Below are 26,807 nucleotides of genomic sequence, written 5' to 3' on the forward strand. Positions count from 1 at the left end.
TCGGAGGCATGCCCCACAGCGACCCCCACGGATCGCTGCTGAGTGATCCAGATGCATGAGCAGACCGCACAAGCGAGGTCAATACAAAGGGGGTGGGTTGGTAGGTTGGCTGCAGTTTTGAGTGGACATTAATGGAACAGATTACAGAACACGCTGCAGTCGGATGGAACAGAACACGTTGCAGCCAGATGTGGAACAGAACATGCTTTTAACCCCCGGGTTAAAACCGTGGGTTAAAACCACGGGCTCGCACTGCAGGGACAGGGCAGCAGAGAGCAGGAGAGTCAGCAGCGACTGGTCCTCAGCAGTCGCTTCTTTTTGGATCGGCCAGCCTAATCGGTGTTCCTTCTTCTGTTTAGTGAATCGCTGCCTTCCTACTTTGCAGGCCATTTCCCCTCATTTGCATGGGCGGATCGAATCGGGTGGGAGGTTGATCGGCCGGGAGGTTAGTGAATCGGGTTGGGGTTGGAGAAGGCTCGCAAGCTGGTCGGAGAAGGCTCGTAAAGCTTAGTGAATCTAGCCCGAAGTGATTTGCTGAAGGTCACAGGAAACAGGGCTGGGCTTCAGCTCACAACCTCAGGATTCTGAAGCAGCAGCTCTAACCACTAAGCCCCTTCTCCACTTATAGAAACATAGAAACACAATTGCAGATAAAGGCCAAATGGCCAATCCGCAGCATCCACTATCTCCTCCTCTCCCTATTGGCTAAGGCTCTTTACAACTGCATTGTGATGTCATAGAACTTTATGGTTCTAGAAACAGTAACATGATGGCAGATAAAGGCCCATCCAGTCTGCCCATCCGCAGTAGCTATTATCTCTTCCTCTCTCTAAGAGATCCCACGTGACTATTCCAGGCTTTCTTGAAATCAGACAGTCTCTGTGTGATTGGAACTGATAATTGGAGTTATGCACAAAAGTGCTAGGCGCTATTCTGTAAATGGTGCACCTAAATCTGGATTGAGGCCTTCAAGGAGGGACTTTGACACACCTGTATTATGGCAATTTGATACATATAGGATGCACAAATTAATTGAATTGGCATGCATTAAAATGTGTGCACACATCTAGCTGCACACTGTTCTATAAATCTACTAGCATGTAACTCAAAAAGGGGGCATAGCCATGAGCTTGCCAGGGGTGTTCCTAAAAGTTGCATATGTAGTTACAAAATATGGTCTCAGAATGAGAGAAATTTGCATGCAGCGGAGTTAGGGCATGCAAATCAATCTCATGAATATTCAATGCAGATATCCTGAAAACCTGACTGGATGGCGTTCCCCCAGGACAAGTTTGGGAACCATTTGCTAGGAAATTTGACTCTATTGTTAATATTTATCAAATCCACTGGTAAGAAATCCCACTGCTTCACTAGGTGTTGTCTAGCCCCCTGGTCACAAAATCATGCAAAACATCTGTGGTTTTCTCTGAGGTGACAAAATACTCTTTTGTGTTTCCTGTGACACCAATTTGTTTGTAATTGTGCTCGTTAAAGGCAGAATACAAGATTTTGTTGTTCCAGGGTGTACAGTTGGACCAACTTTACATTGGTTACTTTTTACATTACATTACATTACATTAGGGATTTCTATTCCGCCTGTGCCTTGCGGTTCTAGACAGGATGAATTCCGTTTAAAATTTTATGCTTGGTGTTTAAAGCTTTGGAGTGGAATGTCCCAGAGTATTTGTCAGATAAACTGAGTAAATATGCTCCACCACGTGTTTTGCGTTCATCTCGGAAGAATTTTGCTTCAATTACCATCATTAGATAAAGTGAGATTGACTGGAACACGGAATAGAGCATTCTGTCACGCTGGACCTAACTTGGGTTTTCATAAGCTATTGAGACCGTGGCTTTTACTGAAAACTTTTGTATTGTGGCATGAACAGTATAACATGGATAGTAAGGAGAGTCAGAATGCTCTGGGTAACAGCTATTTATTGAGGCCTTTTATAAAGTTAATGAGTGGGTTTGATAATGAGGGTTGCAATTAGACGATTATTATATTTGGGGGTGGGTTCTATGGATGTGATGGTATAGTTAGTATAATATTAATTGTTGCATAGTGAGATGTTTTTAAGTTTGTAACTTGCTATAATGAACTATTTTTAGAATTGTAAATCACTGTTCACTTCGGTTTTTAGCGGTATATTAAGTATTCAAATCAAATTAACAGGCAAAATATTAAACTTGCAAAATGTCTTTCAGGTGCAATACAGCATCCGTTTTTGTTTCTCTGTTTAAACACTGCTTTGGATCACAAAGGGGCCCTTTTTACTAAATTACACTAGCAAATGGACCTAGTGCATCCTAACACAGGATTTTCTCGTGCTCTAAGTCTATTTCTAGTGGACCCATAAAATAGGCATTTTTCTGTTTGTTGGAACACTTACCACCTCCTATTTAAGAGACACTATCCCCCTCTTTTACAAAGGTGCGCTAAGCTTTTTAGCACGCGCTAAATATTAGCGTTAGCGGTTAGCGCACGTGTTGATTTAGCGCATGCTAAATCTGCGCTAAAACGCTTAGCGCGCCTTTGTAAAAGAGGGCCAATGGACGTGCTAACCAGTTAACGTGCAGGTAATGTCAGTATGGTAGCCAAATAGAGCTTCCTTGCCCTTTCTGCATCTCTGACACGCCGATCCCCCCCCCCCCCCAAAAAAAAAATACCATGTGCGTAGTACTCATAAATAGCAAAACTAAGGTAGAATACTTTACTACATCCTGCGGTAGGCCATGTGTCTTGTGTTAAGCCAGTGTATCACAAACTGTGTGCCATGGCACACTAGTGTGCCCTACAAGCTTTCAGGTGTGCCGCAAGAAGCTGGGGAAGAGGAGAGGCACCAGATGACTTCCTACCGGACGTGCCTCTCGCGGCAAGAGGCACATCCTTTAGGCAGTCAGCCAGTACCAGCGCCTCTCCTGCTCCCTGGCGTCTCTCCTCCTTGCAACGCCTCTTCTTTTTCAGCACCCCCCACTGGTGGCTCAGGGCCCCCATGCCTGCGCGGATGTTGACGTGTTGATGTCACATGATCACGTCAGTTTAGTGTGCTGCATCTCATAAAGTTTGCGAGATACTGTTAAGCGAATGTTAGTCCCTAATGCAACTTCATAAAAGGACCTGTTAATAATAATAATAATAATAATAATTTTATTATTTTATACCGCCATTACCAAAAGTTCTAGGCGGTTTACACCAAAAGAAACTCGACAGTCAGCGAATTACATTCATACCATAAGAATAAAATCGTACAATAAAAATAAAATCATACAATAAAAGTTAAAAATATGGTTACAATCTTAAGAATAGCCAATTAAGTAATAAATTTGTCAAATAGAGAAGACTTGACTAATTTTCGAAAAGAACAATAAGACGTGGCGTAATGAATACATTCACCAAGCCAAGATTGCAGTTTACCTGCTTGAAACGCTAAGGTCCTGTCAAAAAAGGTCTTATAACGGACACCATTTGGCTTAGGAAAGGCAAATAAATGAAATATCTTGTATTCCTTGATGGTCTTTATAAATCAAAGTGAGGGGAAAGATAAACTGGAGACAATCCTGATATCAACTTAAAGCAGATACAAGAAAATTGTTCTCTCCTCCTTTCCAAATGGCTGGAAAAGAAAGTTCAAAGAGTCAGTATCCAAACTGTTTTTGACAGAACAGTCCTTTTCCCTTCTCTGTTCAACTGCTAGGGTTCAGGCAATGCCATTTTTAATCTAGTGACAAAGGGGAAAGGAGCAACTGGGGGTGGATAGGAGAGAGGGGGCTTCTTTATGGAGATGTTCTCCATTGAGAGTTTAGGAAAAAGAAGGTATATGGGGTGACTCTGGGAGGTAGGAAGCTGGACTGGGGATCAGAAGGGAGCCCTATGTTGGGATTTGGGGTCTTGGGGGGAGAAGGGGGGGGGGTCTGTACATCTTTTACAGGCACTGACCCCTTTATAAAAGGATCCCCAGCAGCAATGGCTATATTAGGGGCCTGATGCTTCTAGGTAAGAAAATAACACCAGCTTTGAGTTAGCATTATTTTTCCAGGAATAACCCAACTTGCAAAATTCAAAATGCAACACAAGCTGTATTATTCTGTTTACATAATGATGAGATGTATTGCATGAATTACATCACATTACTAAGGTGCCCTTTTACTAAGCTGCGCTAAAACGTGACCTGCGCTATTGTTCTGAGACCACCTTTAAGCACTGCTCTAAAATGGCCGTAGTATGGCTTTCCCTATTGATTTGAAAAGAAGCTTGGATACACTTTGGAACTCTGTGAGCCCCAAGACGGCTCGGCAGTCGGCAGATAACTTTTCTCTTTTTGCCTTCTAGTTTTGTGTTAAATGACCAGTAGAAGCTTTAGATTTAACTGAGTAGGGGGGGGGGAGGTTGGTCAGAGACTTTTTTCCTCCCTGTAGTGCAAGGGAGGTTTTTTCTCTCTGTTCCGTCCCCGGTGGCCAATGAAAATATACGGGACGCTTCACTGAGCTTTGTGCTCTGGTTTGAGTTGTATCCTTCGGGATTTTGAGGCCAGTTTGTTAATCAGTGTCACTGCACGCCGGTTCATCGAGCACAGGGGTGCCCACACTTTTTTGGCTTGCGAGCTACTTTTCAAATGACCAAGTCAAAATGATCTACCAACAATAAAATTTTAAAAAACACAAAGCACACAGTACGCAGAGAAAATGTTAATTATCATTTATATTTGGGGTTTTTTTCAGAGAGGTCAAGGCAGATGACTTTAAAATATGCAATGTCACCTCAGTAACAGCTATACAAAAATAGACAAATATACCCCCCTCCCCTTATACTAAACCTCAATAGCGGTTTTTAGTACAGGGAGCTGCGCTGAATGCCCCTCGCAGCTCCCAACGCTCATAGGCTCCCTGCGCTAAAAACCACTATCATGGTTTAGTAAAAGGGGGCCATAGTGCAAAATATAGATAGCAGATATAAATTCTAAAAATGTACACATTTTGATCACTAAATTGAAAATAAAATCATTTTTCCTACCTTTTTGTCTGGTGATTTCATGAGTCTCTGATTGCACTTCCTTCTTCTGACTGTAAATCCAATATTTTTTTTCTTTCTGTCTTTCTTTCTGCCCCAACCCCCTTTTCTTTATTTCTGTCTCTCTTTCTTTCTCTCTCCCCACCCCCTCATTTTTTCTGTCTTTCTTTCTCCCTCTGCCTTTCTTTCTCTCTCCCCCTGCCCCCCTCTTTAATTCTATCTTTCCTTTTTTCTCCCCCTGCCTGCCTGTCTTTCTTTCTTTCTTCCCATGTCCCCCCCCAAGCCACCATGCTGATTTCTCCCTGCTTCCCTGAGCCAGGCCTGGCGCGTACAAGCTCTAGATCTACAAGCTTTCACCTCCGACGTCAATTCTGACGTCGGAGAGGAAGTTCCAGGCCAGCCAGGCAGCAATTGGCTGGCTCAGAACTTCCTCTCCGACGTCAGAATTGACGTCAGAGGTGAAGGCTTGTGGGTCCGGTGCTTGTACGTGCCTGGCCTGGTTCGGGGAGGCAGGAAGAACAAGATTGCAAAGGCAACGCGATCGACTCGTGTTGCCTTTGCGATCTACTGGTCAATCGCGATCGACCATTTGGGTACCCCTGATCTAGCACAAAGCTTTGTTTAGACACATTCTAGCTTGTTGGATTCCCTATTAATGGCCATGTGTTAATTTTGAAATTAGTGCATGAGCCCTATTTTGTAGGCAGTAAGGCCCGGATTCTATAAACAGCACCTAAGTTAGGTTGAAAACACCGTTTAAAACAGAAAAAAAAATAAAGCAATTAAAGGAAAAATATAGGCACCTACAGTGCCTAAAAAAACGGCACCAGAATTGCACCGACGGAGGCGCTTTACGATGTCTAACAGCACTGTAGATATGGCTAATGCTGGAAGTGGCATTAGGAATTGTAAATTGCCTCCATAGGCATGATTCACGTCAAAGATAGTCGCCAGAAATGTAGGCCTTGGAAACCCTGGCCTACATTTATGGGGCCTATGTTTCCTGAAGGCACGATTCTATAAACAGTGCCACTGTCTAATTGACCCGCAATTGGAGGCCATTTTTAAAGCAGTCTGCACTGAAGGCACTGTTTTTAGAATCCGGGCCTAAGGGCTCCCTTGCTAATCCTGCGCTAATCAATCAGTATGCGACACTGTCCACATGCTGATCAATTAGCGCAAGGCAAATCTACACTCTGCTCCCAAACACGCGCCCTGTGCTAAAAAATAGGTATTCTTTAGAATGTGGATAATGTGTGCCAAGCCCGCAGTTAGCACATGGCTTCTGAGTATTGCCCGCTAGCACCATTTTTAATTGGCAGAAAGCATGTGTTAGTTCTTACTCTTACTAAGAGCTCCTTTTACGAAGGCGCGTTAGGGCCTTAATGCACGGAATAGCGTGCGCTAAAATGTCACGCGCGCTAGCCGCTACTGCCTCCTCTTGAGCTGGCGGTAGTTTTTCAGCTAGCCCTAAGTATAAGGTCCCCTATGTTTTTGGTAACCCGTCAAAAGCGCACCAGATATTGGCGCGCCGACAAAGCCACGCCAATAGTTGCACACAGGAAGCTGTTATTACCGTTCCCGTTAGCACTGTGAGGGGTGTGTGTGGGGTAACTCCCCCTACACTGACAAATACTCGCGCTTACGTTGAGAGGTGTGTGGGTGAGAAGCCCCCGATACACCGAAAAATCCCACTCTTCTCCCGATCACCAGCTCTTCCACTCTGACGGGCGGTGTGGGAGGCAACCCCCCCCCACCCCCTCTCAACGTGAGTGCGAGTATTTCTCAGTGTACTGGGGTCCCCCCAAATCTCCCTCACAACGCTAACAGGAACGGTAATAATGGCTTCAGGCGGCGGTGCACATTTGTCTGCGCGCAATTGTTGGCGCGGCTTTGTCTGAGCACTTTTGTCCTGCACTCAAACGTCAGTGTACCATGTTTTCGGCGACATTTTAAACCTAATATACTTTACAGTAAAATAACAAGATTGTACCATTTAATACACTTTGAGAGGTAAATATTGTACATTACTCGCTTCTATTAGATCAGTTCTCCCCCCCCCGCCAAGTTGTAAAAATTTCAAAACTGTAAAATTTTTTTTTTTAAAAGCCTTCTGTCATCTGCACATTTTCTGATTGTCACAGTGTCAATAAATGAAAAAAAATCAAATATATTTACATATCTGTGTTCTGCAGGAATGTTGCCATGTACAAAACTTTAGAGGATTTTTTGCTAAACTGTGTTAAAAGTGACCTGTGCTATTATTAGATCATGGGTTTTCCTCACACTGAGGACTCTTTTAGCATGGCTGTAAAATGACTGCATTTTCTATTTTCTGAATTAATGGCCACGTGCTACATTCCAAATTAACGCATGAGCCCCTACCACCGCTTCTGGAATGACAGGGCATAGGATGACGTTAAGAGGTGATAGGCTCAGGAGTAATCTAAGGAAGTACTTGTTTTACAGAAAGGGTGGCAGATGCGTGGAATAATCTTCCAGTAGGGTGGTGGAGACAAAAGACTGTGTCTGGATTGAAGAAAGCGTGGGATAGGAACGTGGGATCTCTTAGGCAGTGGAAGAGATAATGGTTACTGCGGATGGGCAGACTGGATCGGCCTGCATCAGCTACAAAGCTATCTTTGGGATGCTACCAACTTACCTCGCCTCTCAATTCATCCTCAACAGCTCTAATAAGAGCTCTCGCAGAATAAATCTCTTTAATTACCCATCCCTGAAATCATGTCTTTAGAAGAAGTTCCTAGACAGAATGTTATCGTTCCAGGTAGCCAAACTGAACACATGGCTCGTAAAACCCATTCTCGAGGCCACTTCTTACGCCGACTTCAGAAAATCACTGAAGACCCATCTCTTTAACAAATTCTAATTCCCAATTCTTTTCCAATCCCCCTCAGCTATCCTCATCCCAATCCCCAATTCTCTTGATTTTAGATTAACCCATCCTTCCACCCAAATTGTTTTCCCCTGCACCCCCAGTCTCTGACTAGATACTTCCTTTTGATTCAAACCATCTTGGTTCTCTTCCATTTGCAATTTGTATCCCAGAAAGTACTTTTTCTGTTCCCCTTACATCTCGTACACTCATCGTATGTATCTCATTGTTAACATCTCTTACTTCTTGTTGTAAACATCTCTTACTCTCATTGTATGTAACTTGTTGTAAACCGCTTTGAACTTATGGTATAGCGGTATATAAGAAGTAAAATTATTATTATTTATCTTTGGGCCCACCGCTTCTGCTTGTGTCCTTTTATGAAATAAACAAGTTGGTTTTACATCAGTGATCTTCAGTGGAGGGCTCATTGTCCGTTCCCACTTCCTTTTGTACTGGCAGCAAAGATCGATACTACCATCACCAATCTACTGACCAAATCAATAGACATTAAAGTATTCCGAAAAGAAATCAAAACTCATCTCTTCAAAAAACACTTCCCATCATCATAACCTCACAAAAGTATTAGAAAATGCTCTCATGACCACCTCCATCACCACCACCAGCAACACCCTGAATCCGGACAGTATTATCTCTATTCGTCTAAACAACCTATCACTATCTACTACCTGCTATCAATTTCTCCTGGAAAAGTCCAGACTAACAATTGTAACTGGACACATTCTTGATTACATGTACTGCAATGCTACTGGAAATGTCCAGTCCTCTAACTTGTAATCCGCTTAGAACCGCAAGGCACAAGCGGAAAAGAAATCACTAATGTAATGTAATGTAATCTCCCATCTTATTTCTATGTTTCTATCTACTAGGTGGTGAGGGATCCCATACTAACCATGGGCTAATCGGTTAGCATGTGGCGATGTCGCTGCACGAAGTGATTAGTACAGGTTATATCTACTCTCCGCCCCCCCAAATGCCCCAACGCTTAAAAATAAAATCTATTTTTTAGCATGTGGGAAATGCGCATCAATCCCCAAAATGCTGCGAGATGCCTGAGATATTCCCACCGTCGTGCCTGTTTAACCTGCAGCAAGCATGCATTGGTGCTTATCGCAACTTAGCAAAAGGACCCCTTGGATGATGAGGCCTCTGTTGACAAAGTACCCCCATATAATAAGGCCAAAAAATTTGACCGCGTAACTCCTCTTCTGATAAAAGCCCATTGGCTTCCCGTCCATCACCGTGTCATTTATAAAACTCTTGTTATTGACTTTTAAAACAAGAAATACTGGACAGCCAGAATTCATTAATAAATTTCTGATACCGTACGCCAAATCGCGAGTTCTTCGTTCCTCGGAGCAAAATTTATTAGTAATCCCAGCCTTGAACCATATTAACACTAGAAGAAACACTTTTTTCAGTAGTTGCCCCGACCCTCTGGAACTTAGCACCAAATGCTCTAAGAGAGATAACTAATCTTGAGAAATTTAAATCTTTTCTTAAGACATTTCTTTTTAAAAATGCCTTTCAAGTGTAAATGTCCTTTTAAGGATTTTTATTAAAAACAAAAAACTTTTTTATCTTGTACGAGTCCACTTCTATTGGACTTACTTGTTTTTTAACCCCACCCTTTTGTTTATACCTTTAATATCTTATTTTTCTTTCATCATTGTAGTTCTCCCCTTCTTTTCCACTCGTACCCGTTTGTCCAGTCGTGTATGTCATTGTTTTTATCTAATCGTGTATGTTTATTTTGTTAAAGTTATGTTAAATTATATTATCTGTTTCTACCCTATTTTAAAATGTATAACCACCTTGAAATAAACGATAAGGTAGTATATCAAAATTTTATTAAACTTGAAACCACTTTGGTTGTGAAGAGAAAATAGGAGAACAGAAATGTTCCACAGAAAACAGAGCAAAATGTAGAGATGGCCAGAGGGTAATGATGTCACTAGAGCGACTCTCTGGTTATAAATTTTATGGTTGACCTGACACAGCCATGTTTTGGCAGGTGCCTGCGTCAAGGGGGTCCTTGTTTTTCAATATGAGTAAGCATTCTCCATGCTGGGCCATTTCCGATGCCTGGCATAGAATATTCAGATTTTTGTTGGCTGGCGCTAACTTAACTGGCTAAGCGAATATTCAGCGCTGGCCAGTTAAATTAATAGCAGGCAGAGATAGGACTGCTATTTATGCAGTTCAATTTGCCCGCTAAACCTAGCCGACCTGCGCTGAATATTCACGGCTAGCCAGCTAAGCAGTCCACCATAGCCATTAGATCCAGATTCTCTAACCGGTGCCAATTGTACAGGTGCTGGTAGGTATCCAAGCCCAGTAAAAAAACAACAACAAAAAAACCAACAAAACTCAGTTTAAACAATATTTTAAACTGAGTTTCAAGGCCTAAAAAAGTCATTGCCGGAATTGTGCTTCCATAGGCGCTTTAGGACGCCTAATGACACTGTAGTCATGGCTAACACCGGACGTGGCATTAGGCGGCTTAATTTGCCTACGGAGGCATGATTCACATCAAAGGTAGGCACCGGAAATGTAGACCTAGTAAACCCTGGGCTACATTTCGATTGCCTATGTTTTCTGGTGGTGCGATTCTGTGCCCGGCGCCTTTGCATGATTGACACATGATCGGCACCCGCCGACAATGGCACCGGTTGCAGAATCCAAGCCTTAGCGGCTAACCATGAATATTTAACAGAAATAACCAGCTATCTTCTGCTGAATATTAGTGGTTACCTGACTAAATGCTATTTAACTGGCCAGAAGCCTTTCCTGGGGGGTGGGGGGTGGGGGATTGTGTTTACAAACCTTAGCCTCTCGTATGATCCAACAAAATACTACCACCCCATTCAAAACAGCACTGAGACAGAAAATCTTTACAAACTCACTCCTTCCTGGTCTGCTGTTAGCCCCCAGGCCATCTCCACTTTTGGCTGTAACTAGGGTTACCAGAGGTCCGGATTTCCCTGGACTTATCTTCATTTTGGAGGACATGTCTGGGGGTCCGGACAGCTTTTCAAAACCCAGCACTTTGTCCCGTCAAAATGGCGTCAGGCACGCGCGGACACAATACAGTGACATCATTGTGTCATGTCCTCGCATGGGCGGATGCCATCTGGGGGCGGAATGGAGCATGACAGGTACGGCCTGACAGGTAGGGTGTTTCCATGGGGGTGTTTCCAAGGGTCTGGATTTTCCTTTGGGAAAATCTGGTAACCCTAGCTGTAACCACTTTGGTTGACCATAGAAAGGCATTTAACAACATCGACATTAAAAACATATACCTTAAACATGCAATCGGTGCATAAGTAGAAAGAAATTGGTCACTTTGTTTTGTGTTGTTTCTTTTATTTTTTTTAGGGAGAAGCTGGCGGTGGCCCGGTTGCAGCGGGAGGTTGCACGAAGTAAAAGTGAAGAGACAATGGTAAAGCCTCGGCTTTTATATTTCACAATTCCAGTTATTGCGTGATAACGAGCAACGTTAAAAACTCTCCAGCCGGTTACTGCATGTTTCAATGCATTTCACATTGTGTTTACTTTTATTTTAACATTTAGCACGTGGTGACGGGACTAAATTGCGCGAGACAACGGCGCGCCGACAACTGAGCGCAAGGTTGACGGCGCGCCGAAGAAAAGCACTATTTTAAAGGGCTCCGACGGGGGGTGTGGGGGAACCCCCCCACTTTACTTAACAGACATTGTGCTGGCGTTGTGGGGGGTTTGGGGGGTTGTAACCCCCCACATTATACTTAAAACTGAACTTTTTCCCTAAAAAACAGGCAAAAAGTTTGGTTTCAAGTATAATGAGGGGGGTTACAACCCCTCAAACCCCCCACAACGCCAGCGCGATGTCTGTTAAGTAAAATGGGGGGGTTCCCCACCAACACCCCCCGTCGGAACCCTTTAAAATAGTGCTTTTCTTCGGCGCACCGTCAACCTTGCCCTCAGTTGTCTGCGCTCAGTTGGCGGCGCGCCGTTGTCTCGCGCGATTTTGTCTATGAACCTTAGCACGTCCTCCTAGTAAAGCCACAACAGGTTACAAAAAGCATACATAAATAAGGAGTAAAGGAACGGGACTTGTATACTGCCTTTTTGTGGTTACAAAACAGTGGGCAGTGGAGGATTAGATGACTTGGCCAGGGTTACAAGGAGCAGCACTGGGATTTGATTCCGCAGCCTCTGAATGTAGAGGGAGCAGCTCTACAACTAGGCCCCTTCTCAACTCTATAAGGCTAATTTGGGATTTATGTCTCCAGGAAACAATATTGGGAATAGCCCTTCGTTATGGCGTGGGATGGGGAGGAACAATTAAAATACAATTGAAAATCATAAAATCCAGATAACTCCTGTTAACATATGAATTGTGTGATGACTTAATATTGTTATGACATGATGTGTTTATGACATCGTTCAAAGGGGATTTTAATGGGATGAAACCAAAGCCTGCGACTGTCTTTTGTAAAGAAATCAAGTTGTTGTTTGGGGTTGGGTGGAGGTGTGGAGGAGAAAAAAGGATGGAGGAGGAGTTAGACATTGATATTTAAACTAACTTGGCCAAATCTGCTATAGAGTATTTAATCCTTTTTCTACAAAGTCAACTAAGAACATGCTAAAAATAATTATGCATCTAGAGTTTAAATGTACTTGTTTTGTTCTGAAAACAGACCAGCTGGTATTCAAAGCTAATTATCTGAGTAGCAGGTGCTGCTAGCCAAATCAGTGGGAAAGTTATCAAGCTGTGCTAGGGTTTCTAAATCACATTATGTGGTCACTAGGGGGCGCCATTTTGATGGATGGTGCCAGAAGGTCAGGAGAGAGTGGGAATTGATCTTACCTGTGGATCCCATCAGATCACTGGGGAGTTAAGATATAGGCATGAGGGTGGAGGTGGGGATCCTTTGGAAAGAAGCCTCCACTTTGGGGGGGTGAACTTGTTGGAAAAGGGCCTCTGCTTTGTTGGAGAAAGGGGGGGGGGCAGATTGGGAGGAATTTTGTTAGGGGGGCTTTAACTTGGGGGGTGGATTGTGGGGAATCTAATTTGGTGTGTGTGTGTGGGGGGGGGGTAAAATGGGGAAGGTTTAGATTGCAGGAGCTTTACTTCAGCAGAGTCGGGATTGGGTGCTTTAGTTTGTTTATTTGGGGGGGGGGTCTTGGGGGGAGGGCTACTTCGGGGAAGGGAACCCTGGAGCTCATGGTTAGGAGCATCAGGCTGTGGCTAACTGGCCTTATGCTCCAGGTCACTAGAAAAATGCTGTTTGTGGGGGTGCCTTCCAATGTTAATCTTTTTTTTTTTTTTTTTTGTAATTCTTTATTTAAACACTGCACACTCACATACAACAAAATGGAACATTACAGTGCACAAACCTGATGCACTTTTTTTTAATTAAAATTTTATAAATATATCTGACCCACGTATATAGAATATGGGAATTGATTTAAGTTGTATTAAGAGCAATGCTATTTTATTTTTCTGTATAAATTCCCATATCCAGTGTTACTCATTTACCACAGTCATCGGCAATCTGCATGACTGTCACACTACAGGTTGGTGAATCCTGTGGTAAATCAAGGTGTGGGATCTTCCCTAGTTTTCAATGACATTCTATCACTGAAAGCCGTGGCAGACTGCCCCAGCTTTATCTGGATACTCGTAATGCTGGTGGGGTCCACGGGCAGAAAAAGAGTGGCCCTGTTATCTGGTTAGTGACGATGTCCAGATAACATTTGGACAGCATAAAGTCTATTCTGACATTGTCCTGTTAGATATCCAAATATTGGACTAAAGCCTTCTTTTACAAAGGCGTGCTAAGCTAAGAGTTGGATCCGCTCCAGGTGGTGATGGGTTCACTGTGGAGTTTTACAAATCATTCCAAATTACATTATTACCTCATCTTTTAAATTTATATCAGGCACAACTTACTAAAGGTTGCATTTTGGGTACTATGGCAGAGTCTTTAAATATTTTTTGGGTTTTTTTTTAAATTTATTTTGAAATTTCAGATAATGTTTACAAAGAAACATAACAGGATATGGAAACATAACAAATCATTTTATCATAATTATTACAATTACAAAATCAGAAATTCCATCTAGCCCTCATTAAAAGGAGAGGTGCACCATTTTATTTTAGAAATCTTGTCAAAGGAAAATTAAAGGAAGAAAACATCTTCCTTTTATATAAGCATCTTTTTCAAATCAGGCTCCTCAATTTGAAAATAGCTATCTCAACCAATAAAATATATAATCCCCCATTCTTTTTGATCAAGAAATTGTATTAACTGAGCCGGATCCCAAAAAATATAATCTATACTTGGAAAAGTCACCAAACACATGCAAGGAAACTTCAAAAAAAATGTGGCACCCAGTTCCACAACACGAGGTTTCAAGGCTAAAAAGCCCTTCCTTCTGAGTTGGGTCGATCTTGCCACATCAGGGAACATCTGAACCTTATCTCCACAAAATAAAGCATTTTTATTTTTAAAATAAAGTTTCATCGTCAATGCCTTATCACTCTCACTCTTTAACTATTGTTTTACCAAAGCCAAATAAAGATCCCATGTTGGTTTCAAATTGTAGGCCTATTTCTTTGATTAATGTAGATGGAAAACTTCTGGCTAAGTTATTGGCTTTATGCTTAGCCAAGGCTCTCCCTTATATTATTGGTATGCACCAAACAGGTTTCGTTGCTCAAAGACATTCTTCAAACAATACTAGATTGGCTTTTCATATGTTAAATTTAACAAAAGCCATGGAAGATCCGGCCTTCTCTGTATCTTTGGATGCAGAGAAGGCCTTTGATTGTGTGGAATGGACCTTCATGTATCAAGCAATGGATTGGTTTGGTATTGGTTCTGGATTTATACAAATGATTCATACCTTGTATAGTTCCCCTTCTGCCAGATTATATATTAATAATACTTTTTCATCTGGAGAGGGGAGTTAGACAAGGGTGTCCATTATCCCCTTTGCTTTTTGATATTGTACTGGAACCCTTGTTATTGGCTATTCAACAGGCAAAGGAGATACAGGGTATTCCTTATGCAGGTCGGGAATATAAGGTCTCTGCTTATGAAGATGATATTTTGCTTCATTTTGAGGAATCCTGAATCTACTATTCCACATTTACTAGATTTGATTGACCGATTTGTTAAATTTTCTGGATATAAAATAAATTGGAATAAATCGGAGGTTCTTCCGCTAAAAGTACACTGCCCAAAAGGATTCCCTTTTCTTTGGAAGGAAGAAGGTATAAAATATTTAAGTATTTGGATTCAAAAAACGCAGGAAGATACGGTGAGAGTGAAAAATCTTTATTTCTGAAGGTCTCAGAAATGTGTGAGCAATGGAACCCACTACATCTGTCTTGGTGGGGGAGAGTCCAAACGGTTAAGATGATGATTTTGCTACCAAATGGGTATGTTGCCAGTTTATTTTCAGGGGTCCTTTTATAAGACATTGAATAGTATTCTTACCAAATTTATTTGGCTGGGTAAAACTGCTCAGATTGCTTTAGTATCTTTACAAAAACCAATTGCGGAGGGTGGGGTAAATTTCCCAAATTTTTATAGGTATTATCAGGCCTATGTATTGGGTCCTTCCTGAGCTCATGGAACATCTCCCTAATTGGCTTTACTTAGAATGGCAACTTATGTCCCAATTAAGATTATTCACCATCTATTTACTATATCCTCATTATATATTATCAAGGAGTTTCTTTAACATCAACGATCTTCCAAAGTCTTCTGATATATTATGATTTACTTGAAAATTATATTGTTAATCCTTTCAAATGTCACTTTTCATTTCATTTCTCTTCATACAGTCTTATATTCTGGTTATACCAGAAGGAAGGGTTCCCTGATTGGCAAAATCTAAAAAATCAGTATAGCTTGCCGGGCCTAGGCTTGCAGACAGATTTGCTAGGGCATCAGGCAGCCAAGTAGTATAAATTAATATCTGGCTATATGAATAAGAAACCAAAAACAAGTTTGAGAGATATTTGGAGCATTGAGATTAAGCAGCAGATTTCTGCTACTCAATGGCCACAAATTTGGTCTTGGAGGATGACATGTATGAGACAAACCTGTTTATTTTTGTTGTTGTTGTTGCATAGAAGTTTTTGGACCCCTGTTAGATTACAAAAGTTTGATAGTTCAAAATCTAATAGATGCTGGCACTGTCATCTAGGGACACTGGATCATTTATTATTCTATTGTCCTTTTGATACTTAATTTCTGGAGATCTATTTGGGGACATATTAATCTGATTCTGGAGACTGTGGGTTCCGTTATCGTATGTGGGATGTTGCTATCTCCTACTCCTCTAGTAGACAAACAAAAATAGATTATTGGGTATTATGACTGGAGTAGCCATCCAAATGATTACAAAAAATTGGAAAAATTGTGACCGTTTAAATTTTACTTTTTGGTGGTACTCGTTATTTTTATGTCACAGATATGAAAAAATGTTTTTTGAGCAAGGGCATAACAAATGGTTTAAACGGATTTGGGGGTCCATTGACTAATCTTATTAATTCTAATTGAATTGTGTTTCGGTTATAATTCCTCCAGAAATATTAATGACCGAGGAAGCAGACCTATCAGTTAAACTGTCAGGCAAAGTAGTATTAATTATAGAGACCTCCCTTTCCTAGTAGCAAATTGTCATTCTTGTTGAGATCTCGTTTGTGGTCTGTAAGAACTATAGTTGTCACTCTGAAAACCAACCCTTCGACTGCCTCTCTGTCTGGTCCTTCCTCGTTGTCTTGGACCGGAGGTGTTTCCCCTTCCCCTATTCAGTCTAGTGGAGGTGTCATCCGTACTAGACCCAGTCCCAGTAGAATCTTGATCGTCTTCAAAAGGTTTTTTAGTTTGAAACTTATTTCTCTTGTATCGCCATATATAGATCTGGTTATCTATATAGTCCTTTTCATCTCTCTTTAATTTCTTGATTTTAGTTTGTTTTATTGAATCCTTAAATTCACCCATACTCTTGTCCAGATCTTCCCTTCTTTTATCAAATTCATGTTGGTTATATTTGTCCTTCATTAGATTGGTCATGGATTCAATATTTGATTTTAATTCTTGCTCGGTGATCATTATTTGCTCAATTATTAGTAGCATAAGGTCCATGCTGCATTTACTTAAAATAGCACACCATTTATCCACAAACGATTTATCAGCAGCAAATAAAGTCGGACCTTTCTGCATCCTTAACCCTCTCGGGATCATTTTAAGGGAAATATATTGGGCAAGAGTATCACCATGTAATTCAGCTCTGATTAGACGTTTATGAAGGTCCTCCAATTCCAAGCAGCTAGCTAAAGTGCCATCATTATTCCTCATGTCTGTAATAGTGGGACGTTGAATCAAAATATCCCGGCGTTCATCAGAGAAGCTAAAAATTGCTTGATTGTTTGTTTCAGAGACCATAGCTAAATCGTGTAGCACATAAAAAGAAGAAGCCTCAGTTGCAATTTCAATATAATCAGAGAGTTGTACTGGTTGTCTCGGTGACTATCTAATATAATAAAACGCTAGGCCGCGCATGCACACTTCCTATGTGTGCACCGGTTTTCCATGAGCTGTAGCGACACATAGGAAGTGCGCATGCGCGGCTTACGATCCGTCCTGCTCCCTGTTGAAAGACATGCGTACTCGCGCCGTGTGTTCGCGCATCACAAAAGCTTCCCTGCTCTCCACCTCACAATACGGCCCTACCGGCCGAAGCGCGAGCAAGCTGCGGAAGTGGTGGTGGTGGTGGTGGGCGGCCTCAGGTATCAGTTTGACGTTAGGATGGTGGGGTGGGGAGGCCTGCGGAGCCCAGCAACTTTCCGCTGCCCGGGACCCGAGTCATTTGCCGCCTCCCCCTTCCCTTCCCGCGGGCCCGACTGGCGATTTAAGCAGTGTGTGCAACAGTCTTCACACGCTGCTTCGGACCCTTCTACTGCCCTGATTTGCTCTGCCGCATCTCTGATGATGTCATCAGGGACGTGCCAGAGTAAATCAGGGCAGTAGAAGGACCCGAAGCAGCGTGTGAAGACTGCGGCACACGCTGCTTGAATTGCCATGTGTAGTCGGGCCCAAGGGAAGGGAAGGGGGGGGGGCGGCAAAGGACTTGGGCCCGCGTTTGTAGTTGCCACTGTGGGAAGGAAAAGGGGGTAGAGGAAACGCTAATGCTGCTGCACAGGGAACTGGTGGGGGGGGGGAGGGAAATGGAAGGGGGAGGGAATGCTGCTTTGGACAGACAGACAGAGGGAGGAAGGGAGACAGAAAGACACAGGGGCAGATGCACAGGGAACTGGTGTGGGGGGAGGGAAATGGAGGGGGAGGGAATGCTGCTTTGGACAGACAGACAAAGGGAGGAAGGGAGACAGAAAGACAAGAAGAAAGACACAGGGGCAGGTGCACAGGGAACTGGTGTGGGGGGAGGGAAATGGAGGGGGAGGGAATGCTGCTTTGGACAGACAGACAGAGGGAGGAAGGGAGACAGAAAGAAAAGAAGAAAGACACAGGGGCAGGGAGATATACAGAAAGACAGACAGGGGGACAGAGACAGACAGAAAGAAAGACAGCGGGAGTCGCGTCAGGAGGGGTGCGGGATGGTAGTGGACAGCCAAGGAAAAAGAAAGACAGAAAGAAAGACAGAAATACAGAAAGCGGCTAAGGAGAGAGAGAGAAAGAAATAAAGACAGACACACACACATATATTCTAGCACCCGTTAATGTAACGGGCTATAAGATTAGTTAGACATATATTGTCAATTGAACATCAAATGTATGGACCTTCAGACCACCTTAAGGTCTTAAATCTCTTCGTCGGTCCACCTTTTATTAATACATTAATTTTTTGCTTTTTTATTTTTATCTTATTTTAAATACTTAAAATTCATGGAACATCACTTAGCTCTATCTTAGAGTGATGTTATCCATTCTTCTCCTCTCCCCATGCATGTTTCACCAAAGGAAACTTTCTTCAGGGTCGAGGAAAACAACACAGGAGCTAATTCACGCTGTAAATTATAATTCACACATCCAGGGAGGGTGGGGAGGGAGTGAGACAGTATTAAAAATTGTTGGGATTGTTGTATTAAAAATATGAATGTAATATTGGTTGGGTGATTTTTTTTATTATATTGAAATGGGGGGGGGGGGGAGGGTGAAAATAATTTTCATATTTTGTATTATAAGATGTAAGTGCTGTTTCTCAAATATTCTGTATGTTTGCTTTGTGAATCTAGCCCAGTGGCATCATGGACTCAAGTAGGAAGATATTTGTCGGCTCTCCTTTAGCTCTCTTGGACCCAAAATGAGCCTCTCTTAAAAATTAGTGAAGACATTGGCTTAGAGCATTTATAATGTGTGACTTGGCAGCATTCACACCTTAATTCGTACCAGAAGTACAAATAGATCCTGATTACTAAAATGAGTTTATTTATTTATTTGATTTTTTGGGGCCCATCCTCCCAAAGGAGCTCAGAACAGGTCACAAATCAGGTACTCAAGCATTTTCCCTCTCTGCCAGGTGGGTTTACAATCTGTCTTATGTACCTGGAGCAGTGGAGGATTAAGTGACTTGCCCTGGGTCACAGGGAGCAATGCAGCGTTTGAGCCCACAATCTCAGGGTGCTGAGGCTGAAGCTCTAACCACTTTGCTACACTCTTCTCCAATACAATATCAGAAGTGAGCTAAGTATAGAACAATGAAGCCATTGTGACATCACTGATGAGGTTGACTCTTATTGGTGGAATGAGGCATTATGACATCAGGGAAAGGGTTTGGGACTTGTATCCTGCCTTTTTGTAGTATTACAACCATACTCAAAGCAATTTACATACAGGTACTTCAGGCTGCATCTCTAACCACTATGGCACCCTCTTCTCACATATAATACAATATAAAATGTCTGCCTTAATTGTTCTGACATCAGGATATTTAACCAGGAACTTCAAATTGAAGGAACTAAAGGTGAGCTCAGCATGAATTCTAAAACTAGATTCTTCAAGACCACAGTTTGCAACTACCTGCTTTAAGTTCCCTTCCTTCTTTCATTCATTTCTATGTATCTGGGAGCAAGTTTGAGTGCATATTTATATTTTAAATCTTCTGGAGCAGAGTGCATTAAGTTTCATTAATCTTTCTTTAACATTTGCCCTCTGACCTGTTCCAAATAAATCATGCAACTCAAACAATCTATTTATGAAGGTTAAAGTGTTATGATATTGTCTCTCGTATCAGCATGTGTTTCACTTAGGACGGGCCTGGGGCTTTGGTCTGCCGCGTTTCCTACTGTGCGTTTAAGTGCTTCAAAGTGATGATCATGTTTTTTCCCCCTCACATTCATTCATTTCACACCTGCACCCTTTTGTTAACTGAATGTGCCGTCCCAGTGGAATTGCTTTCCATCCTTTCATAGCCTTTCCACATTAAATTGATTTATGAAGGTATATGATTCTTTGTTACTAAGTAAGTCACTAATTAATTTAAAGCCCCCTTTGGAGAAATTAAAGTCTGGGTTAGGACTTGCAGATAATCTGGGTGGGGTATCAGTGCTTTGTTAAGAGCAATAGACCCTATTAAATGTGGATTAATGTGTGCCATTAGATATTGTGTTTTATATAGCAATGGGTTATTTGAAAAAAATGAAGACCCTTGATGCCTAGTTAAACTGAGGCGTCAACATTCAAAGCAGTGGCGTAGCTAGATAGCCAATTTTGGGCATGCCAGAGCCCAAAGAGGGTAGGCATCTCTCTCTCTTTCCCTCCTGCTCCCTCCCCCCAGTCTGTGTAGTAGCCTCTCTTCCCCTCCCTTCCTACTTCCCCTGCTCGTGCAGCCTCTCTTTCTCTCCCTTCCTACTCCCCCAGCTCATGCAGCCTCTCCTTTTCCCTCCCTTTCTTCTCCCCCAACTCGTGCAACCTCTCTCTTTCCCTCCCTTCCCACCCTTCCAGCTAGTGCAGCATTTCTGTTTCTCTTCAGGTCACCAGCGGCAGTTCCTACACGCTGTCAGCTGCTGACCCAGAAGCCTTCCCACTGATGCAAAACACGTCGGAGAGACTCGGAGAATCCGTCAGAGAGAAGGCTTCCGGGTCACCCGCCGGCAGTGTAGGAATTACTGCCGGTAACCTGTATCCACTGGGTGGCAGGGCCTGAGCACAAACTGGGCGGACCAGGACCACCCAGGCCTGAATCATGGCTATGCCTCTGATTCAAAGAAAGTTAATTAGGTAGGAGAGGCTCCTTCTTGGTTAAATTGTACTGTTTGGGGCTGGAGCAGATACACAGCAGCACTTTAGACAATGCTGCTTTTAAATATCCATTCTGATCGCAGTGGCATTTGCCTGTTAGTTCTAGGGAAGTTCAGGAACAAAGTCATGTTCAGCAAGTTAGACCTTACCCCATTAGATATGCAGGTTACAAAACCAAATATCAGCTTTTCCAGATAAGTTCTGGGCAACACCAAACACGTGGATATTCAGAGCTGGTCCCTGGATAGGGCCAACCACTGAATGTACAGGTCTAATTTAACCAGTGATAGTCAGAGCCAGATTCTAATAATAGCGCCGTACATTAGGCGGTGTTAAGCATCCTAACGCTGCCTAACTTAATTGATTTGATTGGTTTAATCGGCGCAATAATTGACTTTGCCGATTTAAAAATCAATTAAATTGCCATTAAAAAATGGAGTCGCCTAAGGGCACCTCTAAAACCGGCACGGTTCATCCATCTAAGGCCTAAGGCCACCGTGGGCATGGTTAACGCCGGAAGTGGCCTTAGGTGGCTCCTTAGAGATGAAGAATAAATTCATGTAAACCGTTCTGAGCTCCCCCGGGAGAACAGTATAGGAAATTGAATGGCCACCAGAATGGTTTCAGGACTCAAGGATCTCCCATATGAGGAACGGCTGGATAAGTTGCAGCTGTGCTCACTCGAGGAACGCAGAGAGAGGGGAGACGTGATCGAGACGTTCAAATATGTCACGGGCCGTATGGAGGTGGAAGAGGATCTCTTTTTCCTTAAAGGACCCACGGCAACAAGAGGGCATCCGTTGAAAATCAGGGGTGGGAAATTTCATGGCGACACCAGAAAATATTTCTTCACCGAAAGGGTGGTTGACCGCTGGAATAATCTTCCACAACAGGTAATTGAGGCCAGCAGCGTGCCAGATTTTAAGAAAAGATGGGATTGGCATGTGGGATCTCTTCATGGAGGAAGTTAGTGGGTGGGCCATTAGGGTGGGCAGACTAGATGGGCCGTGGCCCTCTTCTGCCGTCATGTTCTATGTTTCTGTTTAGGGGGTGGGCCATTAGTGTGGGCAGACTAGATGGGCCGTGGCCCTTTTCTGCCGTCATTTTCTATGTTTCTAAATAAATAATTTATGCCAGAAATGTGGAGCCTATAAAACGTCTGGCCTTCATTGCCAGCACCTATGTTTCATACAGCCGCGGTTCTGCAGACGGCGCCATGGCGTGACTGACATGGAAATGGTGCCGAGTTTGGAGGTGCCGCCCGGTTAAAGGCGCCCGCTTGCAGAACCTGACCCTCGGGGCTCCTTTTACTAAGGTGCGCTAGCGGTTTTAGTGCGCGCTTAGTGCACGCTACCATGCCGCGCGCACTAAACGCTAACACCTCCATAGAGCTTACATTAGTATTTTTCATTTAGTGCGTGCTAAAAACGCTAGCGCACCTTAGTAAAAGGAGTCCTCAGTGTTTAAAACAACTTTGCTGCTGGCTGAATATTGAAACCCCCAAGTTTCCAAGTTTATTATTTCTTTGATATACCGCTTATCAAAAAAAGAATCTAGACGGTTTACAATCATTAAAAAGCACTTAAATAAAAATAAGGTACAAGCAATTAAAATGTATAAAAGGGAGGGGGATACGAGACCATGAGGGACTAACATGACAAGAAGGAAGAAACATGAGGTGGTAAAAAATACATTGAGATAAAAAAAATTAAAATATTGGAGAGGGAAGGGAGGGGCAGTTGGGCGGGTTTGGGGAGGAGAGCCTGAACTGAGCCTTAACCCTGAAGGAAATAGAGGCTCTAGTATTAAGAATTATGGGCTCCTTTTACAAAGCCGCATTGGCAGTTTTAACGTGTATAATAGCGTGCGCTAAACCGCCGGCTGCGCTAGCCGCTACCGCCTCCTCTTGAGCAGGCGGTAATTTTTCAGTCAGCGCGGGGGTTAGCGCGCCATGAAAAGTCGCATGCGTTAACCCCGCTAGCGCGGCTTTGTAAAAGGAGCCCTATATGTATCCGTAATCTCTATAGAGCTGCATCTTTATTATGTTTAAAGTGAATAGATTCCGTTGCTGATCACTGAAATGTGCAATTGAATTATAAAAAATATTTCAGAAGGTAACGCTATAAGATGTGGGTTTTCGTTCAATCATTAATTTTGAAACTCTATACGTAAATTTAATGGATGATGATTTTTCACGGACTTTCCTCTTTAGCCCCCCCTGCTGTTCTCCTGTCTCCGTTACAGTGCTCAAAACAGGACTTTTTGTTACATTTGCCATGGAGCTCATAGAAATTTCTGGTTTATGCCAGAGGATTTTCCAATTCTCCCCCTCTCCTCCTCCTCTTCCATCCCTGCTCTGGCATTTATTATCTGCTTTGTCATTTATAATGATTCAAAATGAATTACAATAAAAGGAAACCTACAGGTTAGGCAATGTACATATAATGGCTCACTAATTTTTAAAGAAACATTACATTACATTAGTGATTTCTATTCCGCCATTACCTTGCAGTTCAAGGCGGATTACATCCAAACTAAAACAAAATTACATTCAAAATTTGAAGGAATAGAATAAGCGATGACATAGAATTTTTAAGGTAATATATATTGGGTAAAGAGTTACCAAAGGGAAGTGGAGGTCTTTAGGAGATAAGAATAGGGTGAAATTATGGGTTTTAGATAATGTTTGGTAGATAAAAGAGTATTAGAGAGATCTAAGGGTAAATAGAGTGTTGGATATTGGGTTGGGAAACAAAATCTGAAATGGAGTAGTGGTAAAGCTTTTAGTGAAAACGAAAAATAATTATGAAAAACACACTACTGGTAAGTATTGGAAGGACTGCCACAATCATTCAAACAAAAACTCAAACCACAAAAAATAAAAATGAACAAATTGTGGAGAAAACAAACCTCGATACAATGGTTCCCGGGCCGCAAGGCACCCAAAGGAGCCTGCATCATCCCTGGAATGAAAAAAAAGAAACTTCACCGCATTAATATAATTCAATGTTACACACTGACATTCATTAGAATCTTCCTTTTCATTGTGAGTTTGTTGAAATTCGGGCTCCATGCCAATAAACTTCAATCCGAAAGCTACAATTGTGGAAAAATATATTTTTAAGAGACTGCTTTAGTTGGCGTGAAACATGTACTGATGATTCTGTCATAATATTAATGAAAAGCTATTTCTAATTTTTAAACAATCCATATATAATAACAAGAATCCAGTAATATAAATATCAATGAAACCCTAATTCTGAATAGAAAGAACCTCATTTAAGGAAACCAGATATGTCTTTAATAGTTTCCTAAACTTGAAATGATGTTGAACCACTCTAATCTGATTTGGAAGATTATTTCAGATCTTGGCTCCTAGATAAGGAGAAGAATATTCTAACCCAGTCTTTGATTTATAAGTTCTTTGACTTTCTACATGGCAGGGTCCAGAGAAGAGTGACTGAGATGGTTAAGGGGTTGGAGGAGCTGCTATACAGCAAAAGATTAGAGAAACTGTGCTTCTTCTCCCTCGAACAGAGGAGATTGAAGGGGACATGATCGAAACATTCAAGGTACTAAAGGGGATAGACTTAGTAGATAAGGACAGGTTGTTCACCCTCTCCAAGGTAGGGAGAACGAGAGGGAACTCTCTAAAGTTGAAAGGGGATAGATTCCGTACGAATGTAAGGAAGTTCTTCTTCACCCAGAGGATGGTAGAAAACTGGAACGCTCTTCCACAGTCTGTCATAGGGGAAAACACCCTTCAGGGATTCAAGACAAAGTTAGACAAGTTCCTGCTGAACAAGGACATTCGCTGATAGGGCTAGTCTCAGTTAGGGCGCTGATCATTGACCAGAGGACCGCCGTGTGAGCAGACTGCTGGGTATGATGGACCACAGGTCTGACCTAGCAGCGGCAATTCTTATGTTCTCAGTGAAATGCACTATCTGACTCGGAAGCTCCTTTATAAGAAAATACAAAACTGTGTGTTAGTCTGACTGGTAGGCCTGCCAGCCCAGATGCACTGGGGGCCATTTGAAAGCAGATGTTGTTCAGCGGTGAATGAAGTGTTAAAAAGAACGAGCCTCAAGGGGCCTTATCCATGTGGCCTTTTGTACTTCTCAATGGTCTTGGTCTGGAAAGGGGTTTCCCTTATTTTGTGCCCACGAGAGGAAACCCAATGACAGACCATTTCAGCTAACATTTCCAGAACTGGAATGCTATGTGCGCAGGTGGTTTGAAAAGTTTGGTAAAAAATCAAATTGAGAAAATCTTTTTCAAAATTTGACAAAACCATATTTTTCTGATGGGATGGAAAAACTGGAAACTCGCTGAACTAAGGCCCTCTTTTACTTAGCCGCGGGAGAGGTTTCTACCGCGGCCCAGAACGCTAAATGCTCCGATGCTCATAGGAATTCTATGTGTTAAAGCAGCGTCGGAGCAATTAGCGCTCCGGGCTGTGGTAGAAACCTCTACCGTGATGTACCCCCTCTTTTACTAAGGTGCGCTATGCTTTCTAGCACACGGTACGTATTAGCGCACGCCAATCATGTGCTAAACACTAATGCGTGCATGTTATCCTATGGATGCGTTAGCAATTAGCGCACGCGTTGATGTAGCACACGCTAAACGTGCTTAGCGCACCTTAGTAAAAGAGGACCTTAGTAAAAAGGAGGGTAAGTGTATAGCCCTCGATGGAGGCTATGTTGAGAAATATATATATATATATATATATATATATAGCATTTGTTTAACTTGTTTTTTTTTACAAAACTTTTCTCTTTTTTTTAATATTCTTTATTCATTTTGAAAACTTACGGCAAGTGTACAGGAATATATCATTAGTAACAACAATAACACTTGTAATTCTCATATAATTCTACAAACATAAAAATTATATCCCGTCCCACCCACCTTCTTTCAAATATTATAATCAATTATATCATAAATATAATATAAACACATAATATAGTGAAATTTCCAGAAAAACTCCCTCCCACCCCCCAATGTGTACATATATTCATCCAAGGAAAATGATGTTTACTCCTTACAATATCGTTCCAATGGCCCCCAGATCTTTATAAAATTATTATAGTTCCCTTTCTGTATTGCAATTGCTCTTTCCATTTTAAAAATATGGCATACCGAATTCCACCAAAATGTATAATTAAGATTAGTATAATTTTTCCAGTTATTGGTGATATGCTGAATAGCAACCCCAGTCAAGATTAATAATAGTTTGTTATTATGTGCTGATATTTGACTTTTTTTCCTCACAGCCATGCCAAACAGAATAGTAACAAAACTTTACAAGCCACCCTCTTACATGCTTGCTAAAATGGTCTTGATTTTGAATCATTAGTAGGAATACTAACTGAATTTATATTGTATGGAAGTATTTGGGGTTAAGATTGTATGTATCTCTACACTTTATAACGCTTTCCCCCTCTTTTACTAAGGTGCGCTAACCGATTAGCGTGCGCCAGTCGATTTAGCGCGCACTAAACGCTAACGCGTCCGTAGACTAACATGCACACATTAGCGTGTCGGTTAGCGTGCCTTCGTAAAAGAGGGCCTTTGCTGTGCTAAATATAGGGCATTTGTGGTCAACGGGTGATAA

At 42.2% G+C, this 26,807-nt stretch overlaps 1 protein-coding gene across 1 annotated transcript in view; it reads left to right on the top strand.

The window, feature by feature from the left end:
• NCKAP5 (NCK associated protein 5) overlaps positions 1–26,807 on the top strand; it is a 1,115,675-nt gene that overhangs the window by 355,624 nt on the left and 733,244 nt on the right. Inside the window, 1 exon segment of the mRNA XM_033946444.1 lies at positions 11,304–11,367. Coding sequence (XP_033802335.1) covers positions 11,304–11,367 — 64 coding nt within the window.

Source organism: Geotrypetes seraphini, chromosome 5 (assembly GCF_902459505.1).
Source record: "Geotrypetes seraphini chromosome 5, aGeoSer1.1, whole genome shotgun sequence".
NCBI lineage: Eukaryota > Metazoa > Chordata > Amphibia > Gymnophiona > Dermophiidae > Geotrypetes > Geotrypetes seraphini.